The sequence below is a fragment of the Chrysochloris asiatica genome, unplaced genomic scaffold, assembly GCF_000296735.1.
Source record: "Chrysochloris asiatica unplaced genomic scaffold, ChrAsi1.0 scaffold00541, whole genome shotgun sequence".
NCBI classification, from domain to species: domain Eukaryota; kingdom Metazoa; phylum Chordata; class Mammalia; order Afrosoricida; family Chrysochloridae; genus Chrysochloris; species Chrysochloris asiatica.
In genome coordinates, this window is record NW_006409059.1 from 309,404 (window position 1) to 331,953 (window position 22,550).

The following is a 22,550-nucleotide window of genomic DNA, read 5'->3' on the forward strand; positions in this document are numbered from 1 at the left end:
TAATCCCTATTATTTTGACTTTCCAGTTCTTGTTTTCTGTAGTTCTCACCTATCATTAACTGTTTTATGCTCAAGTTTCTAAAAGTAGGCAGGTGGTTAAGAGTAAAATAATGATTTGGCAAGGGCTGACATGGACAGACTCCCCTCTATAGAAAATTCAAGCAGACTGGTCAACCTGATTCTTTTTTCTCCCTCGTAATTCATCCTAAACACCGTTTCTCAAGTTGAATGTTGGCGGTCTTCATCCTGGTGTTCCTGGGTGGCACAGTTAAAGCAGTCAGCTGCTGACTGAAATGGTTAGCATTTGTGTCCACCCAGAGCTGTCTTGATGGTCCACTTCTTAAAAGATTAGCTAGCCATTGAAAACCCTTTTGAGTGCAGTTCTAAATTTTCACAAATTAGCATCATAGACCTCACTCTCTCCTCATTTTTTCTGAGCCGCCTTACACTCCCAGAGAAATCTTTCTAATAATTTTGCAAAAACGCTTTTATTCAAAACATTATTTTAGTTTAACTTTCTCTTTAAAATAGTTCTTTACTATTCCAGATCATATAATTGTCCACACCAACCAGAATCCAATGAAAGGGACTTTATCCTTCCATGAATTCTTGTTGGTTTGCAATTGCTAGTGTTCATTATGCACATTTTTATGTATGTGCATTTAAAATACCAAGGTTGTGCTCTAAATGTATATTTGTGTGCTCTCTTGCATGCTCCCTATCTCTTTATCCCTTATTCTCTCCCTCTGGCATCTGCTTTCTCTACCTTTCTAGCCCCTGGCCTTGCCATACCTGTATTTAAAAATGTCTCCTTCATCTTTCTTCTAGTTGCCTATTTCTGTTTTCATGGGATTCTGGACATGGATTAGGACCAATTTTTTTTTTTTTTTTTTTTTCAAAAAGGGAGGGGTAAATGCAGAACAGAATGTTAAATTCTCATAGACTTCAGATTTTCTGGAGCCATAGAGGTTGGGCGAGTCTCTGAAGCTATTGCCTTGAGATAATCTTTAAACCTTTAATCAGAAATATCCCCTGAAGTCTTCTTGTTCCGTTCGATCAAGTCAACTGCAACTCATAGGGACCTTGATTAGGGGTTCAGAGGAGCAGCTGGTGGGTTTGAACTGCTGACCTTGTGGTTCGCAATCCAGGGCTAATCCTATAGTGGTAGTTTAACTTAACTAGTAAAGGATTCTTGCCTTAGTCATTATACTCTTTTAAGATCTGTCTATGTGGGATCAGATTGACAACAGCAACTTAAAAGATTGGATAGGAACCTTAGAGGGCAGTGAGTGTATGTTACTGAGGAAGAACAACTCTGAAAAGGCGGTTAAGAATGTACATCTCAAAGAATGTAATTCATGTCACTGAATTGCACATGCAGAAATTGTTGAGTTGGTAAATACTCTGCTGTGTATATTGTCAACAACAAAAATAAAAACTGTTTTGGAAAATCTCATTTACAAAGAACGTGCTCTGTGAATACATCACTCTAAGGACTTCATTTAGGTGGTGAACAGGTTCATAAACTTAAATAATCAGTTAACTGAATTGTGAGTATTTGGGGTGGGGAAGAGAACATAATTTAAATAAAGTGCTTGACTAAATCAATTACAAAGGAAAAGCCCTCCTACTTACTTTTTCAAGCATCAGAATCAAATGTCTGTATACAGTGTTCTCAAAGTAAATATAAATTCCTCATATTTGATAAACAGGACCATGTAAAGATTGTTTTGTCTTTAATGTTTATTAACCACTAAGGAGCTCTGGTAGCGTAGTGGTTATGAATCGGGCTGTGAACTACAAGGCCAGCAGTTCAAAACTACCAGCGGAGAAAGGTGAGGCTTTCTGCTCCCGTAAAGATTTACAGCCTCGGAAACCCTGTGCAGGGTCCCTATGAGTCGGAACCGACTCCACAACAACAACAAGCCTTTAAAAATGTGATTTGCAGGTAGAAATATGTCATTATCTTTTTACTAATTTTGTGTTTTGATCATAGGTCTTGTCAGCTGCAGCAGCAGCTGGTGTATCTGTAGCTTTTGGGGCACCCATTGGCGGAGTATTATTCAGCCTAGAAGAGGTAACTACTTTTAACTGCAGAGCATGTGTGTTCTTTATGTTGGGAATTTTGGCCAAGATCTGTGTGTGTACATCACAGTTCCTAAGTGCTCTGTTCAAATTATTTCTTTACCACGTGACTCTAGAATTGTATAGACAGCCTTAACACTATAATATTTGTAGCACAAACTGGTCACACAAATCAGTGTCTTGTATATAGTCTGATTTTGCTTTCTCACCTTTTCTCTTATAGGTCAGCTACTATTTTCCCCTCAAAACACTGTGGCGTTCATTCTTTGCTGCCTTGGTGGCAGCGTTTACTCTACGTTCCATCAATCCATTTGGAAACAGCCGCCTGGTTCTATTTTATGTGGAGTTTCATACCCCGTGGCATCTCTTTGAGCTTGTGCCATTCATTCTGCTGGGCATATTTGGTGGTCTGTGGGGAGCTTTGTTTATTCGCACAAACATTGCTTGGTGCCGGAAGCGTAAGACCACTCAGTTGGGCAAATATCCTGTCATAGAGGTACTCATCGTGACAGCCATCACTGCCATTCTGGCTTTCCCCAATGAATATACCCGTATGAGTACCAGTGAGCTCATTTCGGAGCTATTTAATGATTGTGGCCTTCTGGACTCCTCCAAACTCTGTGATTATGAGAATCGTTTCAACACAAGCAAGGGGAGTGATCTGCCTGACAGACCTGCTGGCCTGGGAGTCTACACTGCAATGTGGCAGCTGGCTTTGACACTCATACTGAAAATTGTCATTACTATATTCACCTTTGGCATGAAGGTAAGGATATCCTTTGGGTGTTTAGTGGATACTTGTATGACTATGAATGTTGGAAGGCATCCTGATCACTCCTATAGAGCTTTCAACTTCTGCAGACATCATCCTCCCACCCCTAATAGCCTATTTAATCCCCACATGTTTTCATAACTTCCTAGACAATTGTACCTCTACCTCATTTCTCAGACCAAGTACAAACTTCAATGAGCGTTTTTAGGTAGAAATGTTTTCTCCTTTTCTATAGAAAATGTATATTTGCTGCTCAAAAAGAATGGTGAGGTATTTATTCCAGCACATTTCACATTAAAACAGTATCTGGACATATAGGGTGGCTTGGTGATGGTAGTGGTTGTGTGCCATCAATTCAGTTCCAACTCATAACAACCCTGTATAGGGTTTCCAAGGCTGTAAATCTTTACAGGAGTAGAAAACTGCATCTTTCTTCTGGAGCTGCTGGTAGATTCAAACGGCTGACCTTGCAGTTAACAGTCCAACTCATAACCCACTACACTACCAGGGCACTTAGCATTTACCAAAATTGCAAAATATTAGGCTGAACCAAATGAAGTTGCCAATATTCAACCACTTTGACTACTAAAATAGCAGTTTCATGTGGTTCAACCTAATATATAGTTAAATGTAATTTAATGCTCGTTTATCAAGAATGGAGCATCCACTTCACAGGTGATCATAAATTAGTATTGAAGCTATCAAAAGCAGACAACAGGCCAGCATGTTTTACTTTAAATATAGTAGTTTTACTACTACTATATTTCAGAAGAAACCAGAAAGGAACATTTATTAAGGTATTTCCTCCTCATCCTTCCAAGATTCTTTTTCTCTTCTTTAACACTCCACTACCAAGTTACTTCCCTTTATGCTCTAGGGAAACAAATTCAAACCAGAAACAGAAACTTGGTTTAGAAAATACTGTTGTAATCTCTGTGATGATTCCACATATAACCTCAACACAGGGATAGAGTGGAGATAATTGAAAGGATTTGCAGTATTTCTTGACTTAATTTTCACCTTCATTCTTTCATTTAAAATGAATTTACAGACCATCAGACCCACATAAATGCAAGTACATTCCATAATCAAACAAATTGTTTTTAATTAATCTGTTTTGATTATCCTTCATTATATTTGTATCTTCGGAGTTAAGAAAGAGGGCCGGAAGGTAAATGAGGTTTCCTCCTTTGGTTAGTCATGCAACCACAGTCTCTATATCATTTTAATTTTGAGTCTTACTTTATATTACTATAAAATAAACTGAAACCTCATGTGTCACCCTTTTTGTGTGAGCAGTAGGTTAAGATTTAACACAGAGTAGTTAGGAGCATCACATTTAAAACCACCACCAGCATTTACTAAATCTTGACCTTGAATCGGTCATTTTCTCTGAAACGTAGGTTCTTAATGATTTGGAAATAATAGCACCTGCCTCCTAGAGTTGTCAAGAATTGATGAAATCTTGTATGTAGAGCATTCAGGACTTAGTATATAATCAGTAAAGGATATAGTTATTGATACGAATTCAAAATTAAGGGCAGTGTCTGCATATATGAAAAACTCCATCTAGTTTCCTTTTTCTTTGGGAAAGAGTTAATTTCTGCCCCCAGTTCTGTCTTGGTCTGGAGAATTCAGGCTCTTGCCTAATGGACCATGAATCAGGGTAAGCTTCTTTGCAGTTGTCCTTACCCACACGTTCCAGAGAACCTTTAGTTACTGTAGTGTTACACAGATCTTTACAGCCACTTGCCAGCATAGTGCATAGTTACATTGCCATTGGCCTGTTTGCTTTATATAAAGTGAGCCCTTTAGCCCTTACCGCAAGTCAAAAACATCATTTCTCAGCCATATATTGCTTTCTCTTTACAGATCCCTTCTGGCCTCTTTATACCTAGCATGGCTGTTGGTGCTATAGCAGGCCGACTTTTAGGAGTGGGAATGGAACAACTGGCTTATTACCACCATGACTGGGCCATCTTCAATAGCTGGTGTAGTCAAGGAGCTGATTGTATCACACCTGGCCTTTATGCAATGGTTGGGGCTGCAGCATGCTTAGGTGAGTAAGTGTTTAAATTGATGCCAAAGAAGTTGCTATCCAGGTGGCATGAAAAACAATTGGCTGCAGATTTTTCAGTGGTCTTCAGGTTTCTATTGGGTTTGCCATTTTTAAAGTGCTTTAAGAGCACATTCTTTCGACTTCCAGCAAGATGGAGAACTAGGCAGATGCACTACATGGACCCTCTACAACAAAGATAAGAGAGAAAATAAAACAGAAACAGATGAGAATTTTGGCACCCTGAACTTCAGAAGACAGGTTAGAGAGGTAGATGAAGCGCTTGCTGAGAGGAGAGGCCAAGCAGGGAGAGCAAGTGAGGGAGCCTGACTGGTGAACAGCTGGCCATACATGACTTGAGCATCTTTGGCGGATGAGCAGATTCATGCAGGTGAAGAAAGAAGTACGACTTATTCTTTTTTATCCCCATGCTCACCTGGTGAACAGAAGTGTGGCCAGCTCCCACCCTCATCCACCACCAGTACAGACCTTGCTCTCCAAGAGTCTGGATATTCATGGTTGGGAGCCACACCAGTGTGAGGTGAGGGGCCAACTGTACCACTTTGGTGCCTGGATTCAGGTGGGCTCAGCTCCAGGCCTACAAAGCCCACAGAGCCACCAGACCAGCATTTAACCAGTCACACTACCGCTAGCTTCCCTATCGTCTTAACAGACTCTGAAACAAGCTCTATCAAGGGTCCCCACAAACAACTTCTGGATTGAGTGCCCTGAACATAACATAACACTGAGGTCAGTAGGAATTCCAGGAACTCTGGTGCCAGGAACTCTGCTACCACATCCCTTCAGCAACCACCTTGTGAGCTTCTTGAACTGCAGGAGCCCCCCCCCCCCCAGAGATTTCTTCCCTCCAGGTCCAATAACTACACTGTTTTCACAAATACAAACCCCACAATGCCCCAAGAGACAACAGACAATTTTAGTTCATGTTAAGAAACGAGAGAATGGCACAAACAAAAATGACTAGGCTACAGAGACAGTGTTTCTGAGGTAGAAAACGTAATGGAAATAACTGAAAAGGAATGATAATTAGATACCTTCAAAGGATCGATTAAAAGATTAAGGAAACTAAGGATAACATAAAAACACAAGAATTCAGGAAAACACTACAAGAACAAAAAAGGAAATGCAAATTTTGAAACAATACTAAAACTGCGATTAGAAATCCAGAAGATTAATGATAAGCTCTCAGAAATGGACAACACACTGAAATGGCAAAGGAGTAGATGCAAAGCAATGATTAATGAGCTTAAAGATAAATCACAGTATTAGTATGCTAGAACAATCAGAAAAAAAAAAAAAAAAAAGAATGAAAGAATCCAAAGAAAGTCTAAGAGTTATGTGGGATACCATGAAGAGGAACAACTTAAAGGTGATCAGAATTCCAGAACAGGAAGAGATAATAAAAAGCACAGAGAAAATTGTTGAAGAGTTGTTGAAAGAAAACTTCCCTAACATCATGAAAGACAAGAAGATAGGCCTACAAGAAGCTGAACAAACCCCAAACAGGATAGATTCCAAAAGAAAATCACCAAGATATATCATAATCAAACGTCCAAAGTAAAAAACAAGGAAAGAATCCTGAGAGCAGCTCAGGCTAAATGAAAAGTTACCTGTAAAGGAGAACCAATGAGAATAAGCTCTGCTTTTTCAGCAGAAACCATGCAGGCAAGAAAGCAGTAGAATGACATATGCAAAATTCTGAAAGAAAAAGATTGCCAACCAAGAATCATATACCCAGAAAAGCTGTCCCTTAAATATGACAGCAAAATTAGGACATATCCTGATAAACAGAAATTAAAGACATTTGTAATGATCAGATCAAGTTTACAAAAAAAATGCTATAGGGTGTTCTTTGGACTAAGAACCAACAACAGCAGACAAAAACCTCAAATTAACATACATTACAACACCCAGAACTCAATGTAAAGTATTTCAAGTAAAACAAATCTACAAGACTGAAACTAGGGAACCAGAGATGTAGGTGTATAATGACATCAACTACAAAGCAACTAGATAGAGAACTTCAAAAGGCAAGGAAGTTACATAGACTTCAAGATAAAATAGTGTTTTAACCAGAGAAAAATTAATAAATTACAGGGTAACCACAAAGAATCATAATACAAACTGCACATCAAAATTAAAAATGAAAATTAGAAAGATTTAGTAAACATTAACACAACAGAAATGAAAATGACAAGAAAACTCATAAAGAAAATGAACTCAGCATGGAAAATTATGTAGAACAAAGAATCCAGCAGCACCACAAAAAAAGTACACAGAAAATGTCAACAATCAATTTATGTCCATTGATAATTACACTGAATTAAATGGATTAAATGTACCAGTCAGGAGACATAAAAACAAAATGGATAAGAAAACAGGTCCCTTCAATATGTTGTCTACAAGAGGCATATCAAAATGATAGAGATCGCCTAAATGCCAAACAACAGAATGGCTAAACAAACTTTGATACCTACAAATAATGGAACACTACAGAATGCTGAAGAATAATGATGAATCTGTGAAACATCTCAAAGCATGGTTGAACCTGAAGGACATTATGATGAGTGAAATGAATCAATCATAAATGGACAAACATTGTATGAGACCAATATAGTAAAACATTAAAGATTTTCTTGATAAAAGGAACATTCTATGATGGTTGGGGTGGGGGAATTATTCATGGGCTGGAGTCCTGGTGTGGTGCTGAAAGATAAATGTACTAAACCACAAAGTTGATTTGATCCACAAGGTCAGAAATTCAAACCTACCAGCTGCTCCTCAGAAAACCTAGACAGGATCTCTCTGTGTTGGAACTGACACAGTGGCACTTAACAACACCAACAGAGGGTAGACACATGTTAGCATGAGTGACAAAGCAAACAGTATTATACAGCAAGATCCACATTCCACATGGGTCACCTGTCTTTGAAATGGACACAAATATGAATCTCTTCTAGTCAGTTGGCCACGTTTCTGTCTTTGAAATGTCTTGGAACAGATGAGTGAGCACCTCCATTGCTGCATAAGTTTGTTGAAAGGTTTCAATTTGCGTTTCATCAATTCCTGAAGCCTTCAGTGCAGCTTAGACTTCTTCCTTCAGTACCATGAGTAGTTGATCATATGCTACCTCTTGAAATGGTTGAACCTTGATCATTTCTTTTTAGTATGCTGTTGTTGGATTGTATTGACATTTTCACAGTGTTAAGTGTTCCTATGGATCAGCATGATATATTCTTCCATTTTTGTAGGTCTCTCTTGGTTCCTTGTAATAATGTTTTGTAGTTTTCTTTGTATAGGTCTGTTGTTTTTCTGGTTAGATTTATTCCTAAATATTGTAAATGGTATTTTCCTAATTTCTTTTTCCGAGCTGTCTTCATTAGTATAGAGGAATCCAACTGATTTCTGTATATTAATCTTGTACCTTGCCACTTCACTGAGTTCTTCAATGAGTGCAATAATTATCTTGCTGAGTCTTTGGGATTTTATATGTAAAAGATCATATCATGTTCAAATAGAGAGAGTTTTACTTTATCTTTGCCTATTTTGATGCCTTTAATTTCCCTACTTTGTTTTATAGCTCTGGTTAAGATTTCCAACACAATATTTAATAGGAGTGGTGATAAAGAGCATCCTTGTCTAGTTCCTGTTCGCAAAGGGAATGTTTTCAGTGTCTCTTCATTGAGAGTAATTCTAGCTGTTGGATTTGTATGTTGCTGATGTTATGTGCCTTCAAGTCAGTTCTGACTCATAGCGACCGTATATAGATAGGGATTCCAAGGAGTGAATGATAGGTTTGAACCACCGACCTTGCAGCTCAAACTGTGTTTGCAGTCCAGTACACTATCCTGCAACATTACACCAGGACTCTATTAGATTTGTATGTTGTTGTTGTTAAGTGCCATAGAGTCCATTATGACCGATAGTGCTCCTGTATAGGGTTTCCGAGAAGCGCCTGGTGAGCTTGAACCACTGACCTTGTGGTTCAAACAAACTTTGCAGTCCCCCGCTTTAACCCACAGTGCCGCAACAGGACTCCATTGAATTTGTATGTTGTTGTTGTTGTTGTTATGTGCCGTGGAGTTGGTTCCGACTCATAGCGACCCTGCACAGGGTTTCCGAGGCTGTTAATCTTTACGGGAGCAGAATGCCTCATCTTTCTCCCACGGAGCAGCTGACAGTTTCGAACTGTTGACCTTGCGGTTCGCAGCCCGATTCATAACCACTATGCTACCAGAGCTCCTTTGTATTGTATATGTGTCCTTAATTATGCTGTGGAATTTCTCTTCAATACCTACTTTGTTGAGTGTTTTTTATCAAGAATGGATGTTGGATTTTGTCAATTGCCTTTTCTGAATCTGTCAAAATAATCATGTGGTTATTTTCCTATTTTTATTTATATGCTGAATTACTTTGATTGTTTTTCTAATATTGAACCATTCTTGTATCCCTGGAGTGAATCACACTTCGTCATGATATATAGTTTTTTGATATGTTGTTGAATTCTATTGTCTAGAATTTTGCTGAGAATTTTTGCATCTATATTCATGAGGGATATTGGTCTATAATTTTCTTGTTTACTGATGTCCTTGCCTGATTTTGGTATAAGGATTATGCTCACTTCACAAAATGTATTTGGAAGTTTTCCATCCTTTTCTATATTCTGGAATTGTTTGAATTGGTGTCAGGTCTTCTCTGAATGTTTGGTAAAACTCACCAATAAAGCCATCTGGGCCTGGACTTTTTTTGGTTGGGAGTTGTTTGATAACCTGTTCAATTTCTTCTTTTGTTACAGGTCTGTTCAAGTTTTCTACTTTGCTATGTGTTAGCTTAGGAAAGTTGTGTTTTTCTAGAAATGTATTCCTCTATATTTTCAAATTTGCCGGTGTACAACTCTTCATAGTATTCTGCTATTATATTTTTTTCTATTAGTTATGTTGTGATGTCACCCATTTGGTTTCTTATGCATGTTATTTGCATCTTCTCCCTTTTTTCTTTTGTTAGATTTGCCAATAGCTTGTGGATTTTATTAATCCTGTCAAAGGACCAATTTCTTGTCTTGTTGATTCTATTGTTTTTTGTTTTCTATTTAATTTATTTCTGCTCCTGTCTTTATTGTTTATTTTCATCTATTAACTATAGGTTTACTTTGCTGGTCTTGTTCTAATTGTTGGAGATACTGTGTTAATGTGTTGATCTTGGTTTTCTTCTTTTTGGATGTATTGCCTTTTTTGCTATAAATTATACCTTCCACACTGCTTTTGCTGTGTCCCAAAGGTTTTGGTATGTTGTGTTTTCATTCTCATTTGTTTCTAAGAATTTTTTATTTCTGTTACCAGTAACTTTTAATCAGGGTGTTAATTCAGTTTCTGTGTATCTGATTTTATTTCCTTGATCTTCCTATTGTTGTTTTCTAATTTTATAGCATTGTGTTCTGAGAAGCTGCTCAGTAGCATTTTATGTTTTTTAATTTATTGAGACTTGCTTTGTGGCCTAACACACCTGGTCTATTCTGAAGAATGTTCTATGTGTACTGGAAAAGAATGTTTATTGTGCTATTTTTGGGGTTAAATGCTTTGTACAAATCTATGAGGTCAAGTTAATTGATTATGTTGTTTAGTTCCTCTGTCTTTGTTGAGTTTCTTTCTGGTTGTTCTGTCCTTTTCGAGGGTCGTATATTAGCATCTCCCACTATTATTGTGGATCCTGATGTGGCTCTCTGAGATAAATCAGTAGACCTCAATGTCATTTGAATCAAACTCACTACTGTTATTGTAGAGTTGTGTGTGTTTTCAGTTAATGTAACTGAATATAGGGTTTGATTTATATATTTTGAGCCTTTCATTGGGGCATTGATATTTATTATGGTTATGTCCTTTTGTTTAGTTGACCATTTAGTCATGAGGTAATGTCCTTCTTTGTCTCTTATGTTGGATTTTTGCCTTAATGTTTATTTTATCAGAGATTAATATTGCCCCTCCTGCTCATTTTTTATTGAAAATAGCTTGTTATAGTTTTTTTTCCAACCTTTAATTTTTAATCTACTTTTGCTTTTGTGTGTTAAATTGTGTCTCTTGTAGACAGTATATTTAAGGATCCTGTTTTCTTATCCATTCTGCTACTCTCTGTCTCTTAACTGGTGCATTCAATCCATTGATTGCCATTCAATGTAATTGTCGGTAGGTGTGAATTGATTGTAGTCATTTTGCTGTCTGTTTTTGTGAGGTGGTGCTGTTTTCTTTGTTCTGCATGCTTTTCTGTGCAGAGTTCATCTTAAAAATCTTTTTCTTGTTCATTTCTTAAGAGTTTTAATGTTTATAAAATCTTCATGGATATTCCTTTTCTTGATTTGATGTAAAGTTTCTTTGCAGTTACCCTGTACTTTATTAATTTCTTCCCCATTTTAGAACAATCTGTTTTATCTTGAAATTTACCTGGCCTCTCACTACCTGGAAATCTGTAACTATACTTTTCCCTTTCTTCACTTTGTAGTTGTCCTGATCATAGACTGACATCCCAGATTCCCTCTTTTCAGTCTTGTAGTTTTGTTCTACTCTGAACACTTCCATATCTGGACTGAATTCTATGTGGTGTAGCCATGTAAGTCATTCTCTGTTTTGTTTGTTTGTTTTGTCTGCTCTTGTTGGTTCTCAATCCAAAGAAGTCCCTTTAGTATATTTTGGAGAGTTGGTTTGGCTGTTACAACGTGCTTTAATTTCTGTTTATCTGCAAATGTTCTAATTTTGCTGCCATATTTTATGGACAGCTTTGCTGAGTATATGATTCTTGGTTGGCAGTTTTGTTTTTGTTTTTCTTTCGGAGTTTTGCATATGCTTCCCCTTTGCCTTCTTGTCTGTATGGTTTCTCCTGAGAAAAGCAGAATTTAATCTGACTGGTTTTCCTTTGTAGGTAACGTTTCTTTTTTCCCGAGCTGCATTCAGGATTCTTTCCTTGTCTTTGATTTTTGAGAGTTTGATTATGATATTTCTTGGTGATTTTCTTTTGGGATCTTTCCTGCCTGGGGTTTGTTCAGCTTTTTTTTTTTTTTAATGTTTTATTGTGAATTATATGATAGTTTACATGGGAGAACATTAGCTTTACATTCATCCTATTGTATATCATTTCATTGTCATGGTTACAATCCCCTCCATGCATCATCAATCAACCAAAAAGTATACCCTGCAAGCCTGTCCCTGGTCATCAGCACACAGCCCCTCTCCATCTCTGGGTCTAAAGTCCCCAGCAGCTCCATCTCTCCACGTTATTGTCTCTGCCTCCATCTCTGGTGTCACTGCTTCTCTGGGTTGTTCAGCTTCTTGAATACTTTTTGTTGTTGTTGTTAAGTGCCATCAAGTCGATTTTGATTCATAGTGACCCTCTACAGGGTTTCCAAGCAGCAACTGGTGAGATTTAACTGACGACTTTAATGGTTAGCAGTTCAGTACTTCTCTACAGTACCACACCAAGATATTATATGATCACAGACAACATTATACATCAAGATAGATAATGAAATATATTTATAGATGATGAATACAATGTCATTCCTCTAAAATTTGTAGTTCCCAGCATAGTATGTCATATGATTGTCTAGTTCAGAATGGCCAATATCAGTCCATTTCATATTAGTTTTTATGTATTGTATTTCATTTTTCAGTTTACAATTTTTCTTGAGTTATGCTTCTTACATTCTGTGTTCTGATTATTAATGGTTGTTTGTAGCTGTTTCTTCTCATTTTGGGTTGTGCCCTATCAGCAAATGAATGACCTGAAAACTTTTATTCCATTTACGTCATGATCAACTCTACTTTGAGGATGCAGCTCTTCCCCAATCATATCTTTGTTATTGTTGTTGTTAGGTGCCATCGAATCGGTGTTTACTCATAGCAACCTTTTGCACAGCAGAACAAAACACTGCCCGATCCTGGGCCAACCTCACTACTGTTGCCACGCTTGAGTCCATCTATGCTGCCACTTGGTCAATCCATCTCTTTGGGAGTCTTCCTCTTTTTCTCTGACCCTCCACCTTATCAAACATGATATCCTTCTCCAGTGACTGGTACCTCCTGACAATATGTCCGAACACTTAGCACCTTCCAATTTGAGGGGCCCATCTACCATCGCTATATCTAATAATGTTTTGCTGTTGTTCATAAAGTTTTCAGCAGCTAATAATTTAGAAGTAGTCTGCCTCTCCTCCTCCTTAGTCTGTCTCAGTCTGGAATCTCTGCTAAAAACTGTCCACCATGGTTGACCCTGGTGATATTTAAAGTACTGTTGGCATAGCTTCCAGCATCACAGCAACATGAAAGCCTCTACAGTATGACAAACTGACTGATGAGTGGTGGATAAGAGCAGATACCCTCATCTCTTTTCTATATAGTAACTGGTAAGTTTGAATGGCTGACCTTGTGGTTAGCCACCTATTGCTTAGCCCACAGCACTACCACAGCTCCTTCATGCACAGTAAGGGACTGGTTAAATAAATTATGGTTCATCTATGTGATTATGGAGTCTTGGTGTGGGGATGTGGGCTAGTGCACTGGACTGCAAAGTCTGTTTAAACCACAAGGTCGGCGGTTAAAATTCACCAGCCACTCCTTGGAAACCCTAATACAGGGTCACTATGGATAGGAACTGACTCAACGGCACTTAACAATAAGAAGAACATGTGATTATATATTATGAAATCATTAAATATGTTAATATATTATCTTTAAATATGTTAAATAAATTTGTAACACTACAGGAAATGTTCCCAGTATAAAGTGGGGGGGGGGGCATGAAATGTATTTAAATATAAAATATTATTTTACCTGTATATAACTAATACATTTTAAATAGAGACATATATAAAATAATTTTAAATGTTTACTGTGCTTACTGTGCTTATTTCCAGGCAGTGAGATTATGGATGATTGTTTTCTTTATTTTCCACTTTTCCACAATGGGCATGTATTTACTTTATAATGGAAAAAAAAAAAAAGGAAGCAACAGATAAATGGAGGTGGCGGGGGGGAGATGAAAAATCAAGAAAGTAGCTTGTATCTACCTAATGAATGGGAATGCATGGGGAACCTCAGATTTATTGTTGGTGAAAACATACAGCTCTAGAATGACAGGAACCATTACTAGAAATCTTTATTTTTTTTTTATATATGTTAAGTGCCATTGAGTCAGTTCCAACACATTAACAACCCTGTGTAGGGTTTCCTAGGAGCAGCTGGTGAGTTTGAACCACCAGCCTTGTGCTCCAGTGCATTATCCTACAGTGCCACTAACATTTAGATGAAGGTGAGTCAAATTATCTGCACTCCAGTTACATTAAAACACCCACCCATGTCCACAGCTGATGACAACATTGAGTGTGCATGTGAAATGAATCTGTCGAGTAGGCATGTGATAGTGGACTATGTGGCAAATCATTTGCAAATCAGCCATGGCTCTCCCTATGAAATAATCTAAGACAGACTTAGGTTTCTAAAGGTTTGTGCTAGATGGGTACTGAAACAACTCACAAAAGAGCATAAACAGAAGCATTTGAACATAGGCAAATAAATTTGGACCGGTACTTGAAGGAAGGTAAAAGTTTCTTTAAAAAATCATTACTGGTGACATGACTTGGATTCATCACCACAAACCTGAGAGTAAATGGCAGATTATAGACTGGAAAAATCCTCAATAGCCAACCAAGAAAAAGTTCAAAAGTCAGCCATCAGCTGGAAAATTGATGCTTACAGTTTTCTGGAATTCTCAAGGGCCTGTATTAGAATACTATCAGGAAAGTGGTTCAACAATCAACAGTGCTCAGTACAGTGAGATGCTCATTAAACACCTGAAGCCTAAATTTGAGATTAAACGCAGAGGGCTATCCAAGACCAGTGTAATATTGCATGACAATGCATGTCTACACACCTCTCTGCTCACACTGTTGACACTGTAAAAACTTAATTTTGAGGTATTAAAGCATCCTCCCTATAGTCTTCATCTTGCTCCATTGGACTTTCACCTGTTTGGTCCCCTGAAAGCAGCCCTTCAAGAATGAAGATTCACCTCTAATAAAGAAGTGAAGACAGTGGTGCTTTCGTGGCTCACAGCTCAGCCTAAAACATTTTTTAAATAAGGGAATATGAGACTTTGCTGGCAGGTAGACAAAGTATATTGAAAAGCAAGGAGATTATGCCCAAAACCCTGATACATTTATCTTTTCTAAAAGTGGATTAAAATACATTCGATAGCCAGAGTGCTGATAATTTATGACTCATCTCATATCTTTTTCCTTTTAAACAGGTCAGAGCTTTTCTAAACTGTTTTGCCAATGTAGACCTATTCAACATTTTATCTTATGGGAATAACTGGAGTAATTTTTGCTTCATGCTCATATTAGTTTTTAGACATTCTTTCACAAAATTAATAGCTATTTTTAAGTATACATGAGCAAACTGGTGACTCGCCAGAGCACTAAAATGCTTTTGAGAAATATTTTCTTGGCCTGAATCTACCTGTTGGCATTAATTATGTTGTTAAGTGCCACTGAGTCAGTGCTGATTCATAAGAACTACTTACAGGGTTTCCAAGGTAGGTTTGAACTGCTGACTAGTGGTTAGGAGTCAAGTGCTTATCCTGCAGCGTTGGGAAATGTCTTTACTCTTCACCAACCACAGTGACTTAAATGTATGCATTTATTTAGTGGATTTTGATATTTTCTTAAATACTAATGAAGATATTTTGAAGAAAAAAGAAAGTACCTCGTAGTTCTGTAGATATTTTGAGAAACCTGAATTGTGTAGATTTTAACCTTGCTTCAATGTAATTACTGAGGTCTTTGTGGAGTCCTGGTGTGGTGCTTTAGGATAAGCACTGGATTGCTAACAGCAAGGTCCACAGTTCAAATGCACTAGGTGCTCCTCAGAAAACCTATACAGGCTCACTGTGAGTCAAAACTGACTCTGTGACACTTTACAACAATGTGTGGTTATAGGTGAGACCCCATTATAGCAATATTTCTGGTAAGTAAGCGCTTCGGGATGGAACCTGTGACAGGCCTATAATTGTAATAAATCCTATCTTTTGCCTACCCTCGGTGACCTTTTTTGTGTTACTTTCCAGGTGGAGTGACTCGGATGACGGTTTCTCTTGTTGTCATAATGTTTGAACTAACTGGTGGCTTGGAATACATTGTGCCTCTAATGGCTGCAGCTATGACAAGCAAGTGGGTGGCAGATGCTCTTGGCCGGGAGGGCATCTATGATGCCCACATCCGTCTCAATGGATACCCCTTTCTTGAAGCCAAAGAAGAGTTTGCTCATAAGACTCTGGCAATGGATGTGATGAAACCCCGGAGAAATGATCCTCTGTTGACTGTCCTTACTCAGGACAGTATGACTGTAGAGGATGTAGAGACCATTATCAACGAAACCACTTACAGTGGCTTTCCAGTAGTAGTGTCTCGGGAGTCCCAAAGACTTGTGGGTTTTGTCCTCCGAAGAGATCTCATTATTTCAATTGGTAAGGAATTTCAGAAAGGGGACAATGGAATCAGTTAGTAAATAAATATGCATGAAATAGGGGAAGTGGGGAGTGGTTAGGGCCTGAAGGCTAAAACAAGCACTTCCATGTTCAACTTTTTTCCCCTCTCACTTTTCATATAGAAAATGCTCGAAAAAAACAAGATGGGATTGTGAGTACTTCCATCATTTACTTCACTGAACATTCTCCTCCAATGCCACCATACACTCCACCCACCCTGAAACTTCGAAACATCCTGGATCTCAGCCCCTTCACTGTAACAGATCTTACACCCATGGAGATTGTAGTGGATATTTTCCGCAAGCTGGGACTGCGTCAATGCTTAGTGACACACAATGGGTGAGAACTCTTTTGGAAGAGACATTGATTTGTGAAAGAAAAAAGGGTATAGTGAAAAGAAGGATAACTCAATTTAAATGAACATTGGTGGTGATGGTGAGCCTTGGAGTCGGTTCTAACTCATAGCGACCCTGGATAGGGTTTCCTAGGCTGTAAATCTTCACAGGAGCCAAAAGCCTCATCTTTCTTCTGTAAAACGGCTGGTAGTTTCCAACTGCTGACCTTGAGGTTAGCAGCCCAACTCGTAACCACTTCGCTACCAGAGCTTCTAAATTAATATTAGTAGCACATATAAACCTTTTAAGGAGCCCTGGCAGCATAGTGGGTTATGAGTTGGGCTGAAAACCACAAGGTCAGCAGTTCAAATCTACCAGGAGAAAGATGCAGCTTTCTGCTCCTGAATTTACAGCCTCGGAAACCCTGTACAGGGTCGTCATGAGTCAGAATTTATTCCATGGCTCTTAATAACTTAATAACAACATAGACCTTTTGAGAAGCCCTGGTGGAGCATGGTAACGCACTTAGCTGCTAACTGAAAGGTTAGTGGTTCAAATTCACCAGCTGCTCTTCAGGAGAAGGATGTGGCAGTCAGCTTTCATAAAGATCATTTCCACAGCTTTGGCAACCCTGTGGGGCTGTTCTGCTCTGTCCTATGGGGTTGCTGTGAATCCGAGTCATCTCAATGGTGATGAGTTGGGTTTATGAGTATTTTGAAGCTTTCAAATGAAGGTGAATGTATTTCTTTTATCATCGTAAATAATAGAAAAGATGTTTGGAAAAGAAAGTATGTTTGAGAGCTGTCAACTGCTGGTTGCCCATTATAAATAAGCTTGCCCCTCCCCTCCAAAGGAAACAGCTGTGTTCTTTTGAACAGGTAGCACTAAAATTTTAATGGTGATACAGGCTATCCTGGGATTATAAATGAGATCCATTTCTAAGTGTCTTAAGTCGAATTTGTAGGTAAGTTGGAACAGGTGCATATGGTTCTTTAGTGTAACAAAAGACTTGAAGCCTTTACAGTCGTCTCAAGCTGCCTGTACTGCTAGTGAAGGGGATTATGATGAAGAATTTGTTGTGAGTAGTGGTTCAGTTGCTTCAATTTGAGGGCACATTTACCTAACATTAAAGGGCTAGTAGGAGTCATCTGCAGTATTCCGGTTGGATTTTTTTGAGGGTGAGAAAACCAGGTTTCAGTGAGGTTTAATGATTTGCACAAGTGCCCCTAGTTAATCAGTAGTAGAGAGGGCAGTTTTTCATGTTAGTCATCTGGGGTGCCTAAGTCACACTCCAGACCAATTTTATTAGAATCATCGCAGGATTTATTTATATAGTTATTTTAGCATTTCTACTTACTTTTGTTGCTGGTGTTACATAGAGGTAGGCTTTAAACACACATCTTGCAACTCCCAGAGCCTAGACTCTCTTCTTTCTGGGATCCCCCTCCCTCCCCTCTTTTAATGGAGTTTGGTTGAAAACTTACAAAGCAAATTAGTTTTCCATTCAACAATTTATAAACATTGACTCTAGTCCCCTCATTATAACAGCACTCTTCCCACATTCTCTCCGGATTCCCCACTTCTATTTCTGCCCCTTCCTGCCCTCTGAACATTGTTTTGGGGCAAATGCTGCCCTTTTGGTCTAGTATGGTTGAATGCATTGAGGAGTACATTCCTCCCTGGTGTTACTCTGTTTGACTGGAGTCCTGGGGTGGTGCTGTAGGTTAAGTATAAGACTGCTAACTGCAAAGTTGGTCGTTCAGACCCACCAGTCACTCCTTGGAAACCATATACAGGGTTGCTATGAGTCAAGAAAATTCAAGCCTCGACTTTCGTTATTGGAAGATTCACTGGGCAAATGATTGAATGATGCAGAAAGCATCAAGAGAAGATGGAAGAAAGAGACAGAGTCACAGTACCAAAAGAAAATGGTTAATATTCAACCGTTTCAAGAGGCAGCATATGATCAAAAGCCAATGATATTCAGGGAGGAAGTCCAAGGTGCATTGAAGAAATTGGCAAAGAACAAGGCACCAGGAATTGATGGAATAAAAATTGAAATCTTTCAAGAGAGTGAGGCAGCACAAGAGGCACTCACTCATCTTTGCCAAGAAATTTGGAAGACAACTATCCGGCCGACTGATTGGAAGAGATCAATGTTTGTGCCCATTCCAAAGAGAGGTGGCACAACAGAATGCGGAAATCATCGGACAATCTCTTTGATATCTCAAACGAGTAAAGTTTTGCTAAAGGTAATACAGAAACGGCTACAATCATACATTGACAGAGAACTTCCAGAGGTTCAAGCCGAATTCAGAAGAGGCCGTGGAACGAGGGATATCATCGCTGATGTCCGATGGATCTTGGCTGAAAGCAGAGAATATCACAAAGATGTTTACCTGTGCTTTATTGACTATGCAAAAGCTTCCAATTGTGTGGATCATGGCAAGCTATGGACAACATTGTGAAGTATGAGTATTCCTGAACACTTTTAATTGTGCTCATGAGGAATCTGTATCTGGACCAAGAAGCAGTTGTTTGAACAGAACATGGGAACACTGAATGGTTTAAAATTTTTAAAGGTGTGTGAAAATTGCATTCTTTCACCATACTTATTCAACCTGTATGCTGAGCAGATAATCCGAGAAGCTGGGTTCTATGAAGAAAAACGTGGCATCAGGATTGGAGGAAGACTCATTAACAACCTGCGATATGCAGATGATACAACCTTGCTTGCTGAAAGTGAAGAGGACTTGAAACATTTACTGATGAAGATCAAAGAGCACAGCCTTTGGTATGGATTACATCTCAATGTAAAGAAAACAAAAATCCTCACCACTGGACCAATAAACAACATTCTTATCAATGGAGAAAAGATTGAAGTTGTCAAGGGCTTCGTTCTTTTTGGATCAACTATTAACACTCACGGAAGCAGCAGTCAAGAAATCAATGACATATTGCAGTAGGCAAATCTGCACAAGACCTTTTTAAAGTGTTGAAGAACAAAGATGTCAGCTTGAGGACTAAGGTGAGCCTGACCCAAGCCATGGTATTTTCAATAACCTCATATGCATGCAAAAGCTGGACGGTGAATAAGGAAGACCGTAGAAGAATTGATGCTTTTGAGCTTTTGTTGCTTTTGTTGGAGGAGAATATTGAAAGTGCCATGGGCTGCCAAAAGAACCAGTAGATCCATTTTGGATCTCCTTGGAGGCCAAGATGGCCAAACTTCATCTCTCATACTTTGGCCATATTGTCAGGAGGGACGAGTCGCTGGAGAAGGTTATCATGTTTGGTAAGGTGGAGGGTCAGAGAAAAAGTGGAAGACCCCCAACGAGATGGATTGGCCAAGTGGCAGAATTGATGGACTCAAGTGTGGCAACAGTAGTGAGGTTGGCCCAGAATCAGGCAGTGTTTCGTTCTGCTGTGCAGAATAAGGTTGCTATAGGTTGGTACTGACTCAATGGCACCTAACAACAACAACATGAGTCGGAACCTACTTGACTGTTCTTAACATCAACAACAACATTGTTTGACTGAAAGTTGATCCCTGGGGATGGGTTCAGTTCCAGGATTTAGGGGTGTCTAAGGGCTACGTCTTAGCGACTCTACCAGTCTTTATCAGATCAGTAAATCTGGTTTTATTTCTTATCCAGCAGTTACATAAGAATTTTACCTTCCTCTAAAATTTCTAAATAATATAATAGGTCTCTTGTAGGATTTAAGTCAGAAAAGGTTCATTCAATATTTACTGAATCTTTATTTCATGTAAGAAGACATTGTACTAGATTATGAGAGAGACAAAATTGAGTAAGGCCTTTCTCTACCCTCAAGGAGTGGAGTATACAGTGTTAGAGGGAGACTAACAATGCACAGTTGATTATAGTACAATAGCAAATAGGTCAGGTGCTATAGAAGAGGTACACAAAAAAAGACCCTGTTGCTGGGAGGATGGTGAAGGTACTTCTGGCTTGTAGGATCTGAGAAGGTGTTCTGGAAGAGAGGCTGAACTGCAAATGGCAAGTAAGAGATATATATGTTAGGAAGAATATATAAACCCGAGGAAATTGTCCTATTTGGGTGATCAAGTATTGTCTCTTCATTTTATTTATAAGTGCAGCTAGTGTTCAAAGACAAAGTTGTAAAAGGCGCAGGAGTAAAAGTGTCATCTTTGGAAATATTATTTTAGCTTCAGATTTGTTCTTATTTTGATTTACTCTGTTTTGTATTTTAGGCGATTGCTTGGAATCATTACCAAAAAGGATGTGTTAAAGCATATAGCACAGATGGCGAACCAAGATCCTGATTCCATTCTCTTCAACTAGAATTGCAGTGCTGTGCTGGCTGTAAAATCAGAAGGACATTGCAAACCCCAATGGATATAGTTTATTAACTGAGTACCCAAAACACATTTCCAATATTTGGATGGTGAAGTAATATTAGCGTGTTGTCTCTTTCCTACAGGTTAACCAGTTGCACTACATAATCTCTGCAAATTAATCTTCTTTTCAGGAGAAAATACTGTTAGGCTTCTGTGATACTCTATTAGGAAGATTTCATGAAAGTAGAGGAAGATTGCTGTGGTTCAATTTGATTTTTTTTAACCTTAAAAAATAGTTGTTAGCCAATATGCAATCATTGTAAACTATGCAAGAAAGATTCTAACCATCCTGACCTGTAGCCTTCATGAAACTCGTGAAAAAAAAAAGTCAACTGTTTTTGAGCTCTAACTCATTGGTGGAAGATGAAGTGCAAATTAAGGGACTTTGCTTTTCCAACCATATAAAGGAAAGCCAGAAAATAGTAATGGTATTTTCTAGACTGTGAAGATTCAGTTCAAATGTTATCTTTTTCCTGTTACAATATTTAGCGTTATTAGTTTTGTATGTGTATATGTTCATTTTTAAATTTCTGATTATAAGACAATGCTGCTTGGTTAATCTCCTCTAAATGAATTTAGAGAGGTTGACTTTTATAGCTTGCTTGTTCCTGGTACTCTGTTGAAGTGCACAAAGATAAGTTATAGAGCTTTCTGCTTGTCTGCAAAAAGGATAAATTGCAGATGGTATTTGTTAGCTAGCAGACAAGGGCTTTGCCACGAACTTGTTCATAACAAGGAATAATTTCTTTCCGATTTCCTTGAAATGAATGTTTAGTAAAGTTCTAAGCAAAGTCACTGACTAGGAATTTCACATTTTTGTGAGATCCCAACTAATCCTCTTACTCAGAGGCCACCTCCATGAATGATGGTGCTTAAGGCTTCTGGAACAGTAAAGGGAACTAAGTCTAGACTGCAAACTGATAAACCAGGGAAGATCCAGCGCTACATCTGCATTCCTTTGTAAAGACCACCAGTAGTAAAATAACTGGATACTCACACCTCCTCCAAGCATTAAGTATGTACAACAGGCCAGTGTTGTTCCCCATGAACAAGAAGTAGGCTTGGGGTACTTTCAAATATATTCAAGATATTGGAACAGGCTAGGTAGCTGTGACTCCCTCGAGGCTCCTTACAGTTCTAAATACAATGCAGAGCCATTATAAGACCCAGGGTATGGAAAGGGCCTGGTGACACCAAAGGTGCTTCCATCCAATTGAAAAGGTGCCAGTGTCAATACCCTCCCACCTTTACTGCACTATATGGACACCTGGTGGGATTACCAAGTCAACCACCATCATTCCTACCACTAGTTTTATTTTCTGTAGTTTTACTGACACTCTCCATTTATTTCCCTTTCCTACTAAGTACTGA

General features: G+C 38.5%; 1 protein-coding gene across 3 annotated transcripts in view; it reads left to right on the forward strand.

Moving 5' to 3' along the window:
• Positions 1 to 21,757, forward strand: part of LOC102842859 (H(+)/Cl(-) exchange transporter 5-like) — an 81,220-nt gene extending 59,463 nt beyond the window's left edge. For 2 of the 3 annotated variants that reach the window (XM_006877625.1, XM_006877623.1), the window contains exons 7-12: positions 1,997 to 2,077; positions 2,309 to 2,851; positions 4,730 to 4,916; positions 16,044 to 16,442; positions 16,586 to 16,802; positions 21,033 to 21,757. In XM_006877625.1, the coding sequence (XP_006877687.1) occupies positions 1,997 to 2,077; positions 2,309 to 2,851; positions 4,730 to 4,916; positions 16,044 to 16,442; positions 16,586 to 16,802; positions 21,033 to 21,123 (1,518 nt within the window). In that variant the 3' untranslated portion in view covers positions 21,124 to 21,757. The remainder of the gene's footprint in view (positions 1 to 1,996; positions 2,078 to 2,308; positions 2,852 to 4,729; positions 4,917 to 16,043; positions 16,443 to 16,585; positions 16,803 to 21,032) is intronic. The other variant, XM_006877624.1, reaches the window with a different exon arrangement.
• Positions 21,758 to 22,550: the final 793 nt, after the last annotated feature.